Source organism: Metarhizium robertsii (assembly GCF_000187425.2).
Source record: "Metarhizium robertsii ARSEF 23 chromosome Unknown MAA_Scf_12, whole genome shotgun sequence".
Classification (NCBI taxonomy): domain Eukaryota; kingdom Fungi; phylum Ascomycota; class Sordariomycetes; order Hypocreales; family Clavicipitaceae; genus Metarhizium; species Metarhizium robertsii.
The window spans coordinates 51,295-57,532 of record NW_011942152.1 but is presented as its reverse complement, the minus strand read 5'-3'; the positions used below and the strand labels follow the sequence as shown (position 1 = coordinate 57,532).

The 6,238-nt window shown below is 46.7% G+C and overlaps 1 protein-coding gene across 1 annotated transcript; it reads right to left on the bottom strand.

Annotated features, from left to right (window-relative positions):
- Positions 1-4,763: 4,763 nt before the first annotated feature.
- Positions 4,764-5,153, bottom strand: MAA_00099 (uncharacterized protein; the record flags this gene model as incomplete). Its single annotated transcript, XM_007818097.1, has 1 exon — positions 4,764-5,153. One exon carries the CDS (start codon positions 5,151-5,153, stop codon positions 4,764-4,766), a length of 390 nt encoding a protein of 129 aa, XP_007816288.1.
- Between the last annotated feature and the right edge of the window lie 1,085 nt (positions 5,154-6,238).

Here is a 6,238-nt window from a genome sequence, read left to right as displayed (position 1 = left end):
GCAAACGCCACGATTAGGGGAAATTGCGTGCGAGAATGCCTGCAAGGCAGCAGCATACTGAATGCTAGGTGGTAGCACACAGTGCGATTCAGCGCCACAAAATCTGACACATAGATGGCTGTTGTGTCAAGTGACAGGGCACCTTTCCGTTTTTGTCAAAACTACCCGAAAGGGAGTAATTGGTGTCATCCTAAAGGTCCGGTTGGCCAAATGGCGGCCCCGGCGTGTATCCCAGTCCCTGTTCCTTGACGCTTGGCTGCCCCCACTTTAATTAGACTTTTTCTAAGACATAACCTGAGGTACGTACAATGTTGTGACATACTGTTAGATTGGCGGGAGAGTGCAATTAAAACGGCGCTAAATGTTAGATACACCGGGGTTATTCAGCTTCACGATGGGTTATGTAATAATCGATTCATAATCTTATGAATTTATTGTTGTGTTGTTGTGTGATTGTTCTTGGAGCGGGGTTGGGCTGCAGCCCAACCCTTGATATTTGCTTCAGCCACAGCACCTATTGCAATAGCCAGAGTTTGTCTTCATTAATCGACTAGACCTCGTTAATTATTCACTCCCCAGCGCCAATCCAACACTAAAATACAGAGTCGGCTATAGCAATAGTGGCGTGTGGCGGTGCACCCTGGCAGAGGAGACAAAGTCTCCCCGCCCGACGAGAACACACAGAAGATACAAGCACCAATGAATTCAATCATCAATTTTGACCTCCATAACCGACCTAACCCCGGTAGTGGATCAAGTGGGGCATCGTGAAATCTAACACATACACGATGCCTCATTTGGTTGGAAGGATTGGGGTCCTTTATCTTTACTCCCCAACCACCTGAATTGACCACCCGAGCTTATTCAGGTAGTTGGCCAGCCTTCATATTTTCTAACCACTGAGAATCTAACACATGGCCGCAAAACAAGCAAGTGGATCGGTTATGCGCATTTTTACTAGACCACTTGACATGACTTGTGCATCTACGTCTTGTTCTGAGCCCTGCATCGCGTCGGGTAACGCGTTAGCGTGCGTTATATAGTACCTAGGTTCATGTGCATATTGCGTGTGTATAGAGGTATGTCCTACTGAGCGCTAGCACTCATCCTGCGTGGGGCTGAGCTACCCGGCACTAGAATTTGGGAAGGCCGTTTGCGATGCTTTATCAACCTAATCAACGTAATCAACTCAACGTCGTCATTATGTTGAGTTGGTTGGCCAGTGAGAATATGCTATGTTGAGTTTGGTTGGGTTGGTTGACATCAACCAGGTTGACAACCTCATGATTGACGTTGAGTTGATCGCCACCCTGCTGTCACGTTATGAGACTCATTGTTAAATAAGCTTCTTCGCGAAATTATTATTCTTGTTCTTTTTGTTCGACCTCCTAAACCCAAGAGACTCAAGATATTTAATACTTCCAGAACACTGCTGCCTTCAGGCAGCAGCATGACGATTACTGTTGCCACTTGCCATTCTGGTGGCAAAAAGCACTTGCGTGTTTCAATCAACAGAGGCAGGTTTATCGGACAGTATCAGCCTCTAGCGTCACTAGTTGAAACGGTTGAGCTGTTTTTCACTGCAAGGAAGCCATGACATCCTCCCGTGATATCCATCGCTATCATATATCCACCGGGCGTCTCACTCTAGGATGCTGCTCGGTCTATCTTTCTCCTTAATCCTTGATCCATGTCCGGCCGCTCGATCCGGCCTCATTTGTTCTTTCCCTTCGCTACTACCATAAATATCCCACATTTCAGTTCAAGCTGACTTGGAGGCCATCCTCTGACCTACCACAGAATACAATTAAATTTTGTTGACTGCTACCGCTATTCTGTGAATACTCGGCTAAATTGGGGTATCTGCTCCGAAAACCAGTTCCCGATTCTTGCAATTCAATTCTGAATACAGTGTGAATCAAACCAAAACAAAGTTCTTTCGATGCTCAGAGCCAGGCCTTGCAATACAACCCATCACAGCCACCGGGCCAGCAATCACCGCAGCAGGCTACGAGATCTTCACAGAGTCTAGGCATGTCTGGAAAGCAGAGTCTGCCATCGCCAATAGAACCAGAATGGCAAGGACAATATTCGAATATCCTTCATCTTAAAGCTTACCCGTGGATATCTATGGACACAAGAAACAGCCCAGACAGGCGCAAAAGCAAGTTTGAGACATCTATTAGAGACCAAGTGCAAAGCCAAGGTTTCAAAGGAAAAGAGTTCGCGCACGACCTAGTGAGTAGCATCGGAAATTCAAACCTACGGCGAAGCAGACCTGCACCCTCATTATGCGGCAGCACGGACAGAGGCTCGGCGCTACTGAGAAGTTTCGGTTATGACAATTTGGGCCCAGAAGCTTTCTCTTACTACCAGCTGACAGAAACTAGCAATATTCACAGCTCATGGTTGCAAGTTGACCGGACTCCTGGAACCGACTTGAGCCGGGCTAGAAAAGACGATGAGGAACAAAGATTCAGCCAGGACACCAGTGTCAAAGTGGATGAAGAGGCGGCAAATGGCATTGATCGAAATTTTCATTGCCACCGCCAAGCTGTTGGAGAGGCTTTTGCAGCGCGTCCTGTGGCTTGCCGCAGGATGAAAAGATTTAGGTACAATCAAGCACTTAGAACAAGAGCCCACAAATTAAGATTATAGAGTGTTGTAAAATACTGATTTTAGTCAGGCTTACACACGAACAAACGAGGTTTTTGATGCACGAATTTTTGAAACAACCGCAACCTACTGCAGCTCATAGAGAGCGGCTGTCTCGTGAAATCCCTGGGTTGAGCCCTCGACAGGTCCAAGTCTGGTTTCAAAACAGGTGAGTAAACGGTCTTAGCGGAAAACACACCAAAAATGCGACTAAGCAAGGGAAAAAAGGCGAGCCAAATTACGGAGGCATGGGGTAGATGTCGACAGAATGATTCAAATGAGGGCAGTTCCGGGCGATTTTAACAACGGACAAGCCTTGCATTCACCGTATGTCATGCTATAAGACTTATTGCTAAGTAAGCTTCTTGTCAGATATCAGAATATCACAATGGGGCAAGTCGTTGCTTTTTACAATGCCGCCTCGCGGCATTATAAGTATCAGCAACTGTCGGATAAAGCTGTTCACTTGGGTTATATTGGGGTGGGAAACCTCCGTCCAGGAACGGGGGTTTCTAATATAAGAAGAGGGGAATTTTTCATGTATTTTGAGAGAGATAACAATCAGAAATACACAAGAATTGCAACCGCACAATGCGACAGTTATGAGCCCCGAGCCGCGCTCTGGGTAATATCTACTACACTGCCAGAACTATTTTAGGAACCATAAGGGTTAGGGTTATATACAGCTAAGTCCTATTGCAATAATGCCTCCTATAAAATCAGAAGTCATCCTTACGGGGATCGAGAATTGGGATGACAGGAAAACGTTTAGTACAATCAAGATTCCGGTAGATATCTGGGCTGCAGTCAAGCCAACCAACAGAACCAAGATGCTTATAAATGAGCCAAGTCGTCCGCAAGAATCTGGCTTCAATGAGACAGCCGAAACTGAAGCCCACCTAACGCAACTCATGTGTCAGAAATACGGTGGCTCTATTATTGAGATAAAATATTGTGATGTATTGTTGTCTGTCGTCTTCTTGTTTAAGTTGAAGAATTGAGGTCTTTTTTATCTTTACTCCCCAACCACCTGAATAAATTCAGGTGGTTGGCCAGCCTTCATATTTTGTAGTCACTGAAAATCTAACACAAGCCCCCCCAGTCCAGGCGGCCGCCAGGCCTGGACTGTTGAGTATCATCACAGTTCAAGTAGTTCAAGTCTGTCCTGCAGACTCTCAGTGTCCATTTCTTCGAGAGTATTACTATTCGCACAGATACAAATCTCTATTTGCACAGATATGTATCTCACCTTTGACTCACCCACCCCCCTCCTATCACCATAGCCCAATCCTGTCCGATCAGCCTGCGACAGTCAATTCCAGTGCAACCGAATGAGGAAAAGGTAAACAGCTAAATCGAGGATCGTCAATCTCTCTCTACGCATAAATAGAAGCCGTCATCCCCACCACACAGTCGTGACATCCACTGATGCATGATTTCACCACGCGTGTCAAGATGGACATATGCCGCCTTCTCAACGCATCAAGTCCCTCGCCAGGCCGTGCCACTACGGCCACCGCAGCTGCTACCGCCAATGGGCCAACAGACGATGACTACACTGGGGCTACGATCCCACAACTGCCACCATCGCCACTCTTTGACCAGGGTTCAAAGTCACTACACACCACTACACATCCGGGGATGTGTAATGGATATGGATGATGACTAAGATCGCGGCCGTGGTATGGATGGATATGTATCCATAATGGATGTGAGTCCACATGTGGCAAGGATTTCCACATTACAGGGATGATTACAAGTAAGGTAGTAAGAGTCTGTGTTCCATCTGACTCTTGCTGTATCGCCATTATTCTTTCGATGGCTTTATCAGTATTTGACCTAATAATTCCGCCAATCTTACCCGTACACAGTTGCGTAACGTCTAGTATAAGCTGATGGTTAAAACATCTAGTTGATTGCTACGGCTTGTCAGTGTCGTCACACTGTCCCGCTACCAGAAATAAGTTTAAATAACCTTTTGCACACTGCTGAAATAAGCACTATAACAGGATTGATGAGAAGAGAATATATGAGGAACAGATCCATGAACATATGCGCAGATGATGCAGCTATTTTCTGCCAGTCAGGTGGTTATTCATGCGCACCACCTAAGAGTTGCCGCTTCCGTTGGGGGTGAGCTCAAAGTTGCCTGAGAGAGCAAAAAGTGTTCTCCACCCGTCGTCACAGAAAAACCCAGCTTTCCATACACCAGATCCTAGTTCAGTCTTGCTAAAGTTGACTTCTCCCTTGTTGCCCTCCAAATACTGCCATGCCTTAAAGTTGGATATGAGCGGGAGCGGGGCGTACGCGTCCCAGACCCCGACCCAGGTCCTGACACCGGCATCGCATCCGGTGCTTTTCACATTGTAAGCCAGCGTCACTTGCTCAGGTGTTAGCTGCTTGAACATCAGCTCCTCGCTGCCGCAACCGGCAGTGGCTTGGCCAAGCGCCGGCTGCATGACGCTCAGCAGAAGCAATGCCGTGTTTGACAGTAGCATCGTGGAGAAAATAAGTCGAGAGATCTAGCGTTGAGTTGCCCAACAACCAAGGTCACTGGTCAATAATCTGTCGGAAGAGTTGTAGCGCCTTGACTTTTAAAATGAAAAGAATGTCAGCCTGGGAATTACAATTAGACAGAAGGTGCAGATGTGTTTATACTTATATAGGTAAATAATACCGTTCTGGGCTTGAGTGAAGTAGTTAGTATAGACGTGGAATACGGACGTGGAATTCGCTCCAACCTCAGGCCACTGGCGTGACTTGGTGGATCTTTTAGAGGTAGTTGAGCTTTTGTAAAATTATTTAATGCAAAAAACAGGAGCCACTGACGTATTCTTCTTGGCATCAATGCAGTATGCAGTGTTCTCAAAAGCCCATCCTGATCCTTGCCCGACCTAAGCCTTGCTAGGTGTCGGTTCGCAGGGGGTAATCACTAGCTACTGCAGTAGTCATATGATCATTGTTCTTCTTGTTCTTCTTTCTAGAGCTGGAAGCTATCGATGGGAAAGGAGGTGCTGCAATCTTAGTCACGTGCACCTTTACAGGGGAAGGTGTTGTCAGGGGTAACTAGGCTTGAGCCCGTAAGCGATTTACATCGCAACCCTAGGCCTTCCTCTGCCTTGACTAAGGAACATAGAGCTTAGCCTTCCTCAGCCTTTACCAGCTATTTGGTCAGCCTTTCCTTTACCAATAAGAGGCTGAGGAAGGATGGGATGAGGAAGTGGGGAAATTATAAGGGTCCAGATTGGTCAGACTTTAGCGTAATCTTGACCGGGTTTCAGAGGTGGTTTTGTCCAGCCCGCTACCGTAAGAATGACCAGTAGCCCGCTTACTTAGTGCATCTTACGGCACCAAGTAAGCGGGCTACTGGTCATTATGCGTGTCATGCGCAGTGTATCTGTCGCGATAGGTCGCATATGAAAGTCTGATGAAGCATGAGGCAATCGGAACAACCTGTTTTTCAGCATGGAATCATCCAAACTGTCTGTCTCCAGCCTCTTGATGAACTTCAACTGCATTCCCCAAAGTGGCCACATTCTTTGAGGAGGCTGGAATCAGGCTTGGAAATCGATCGTATAGATCG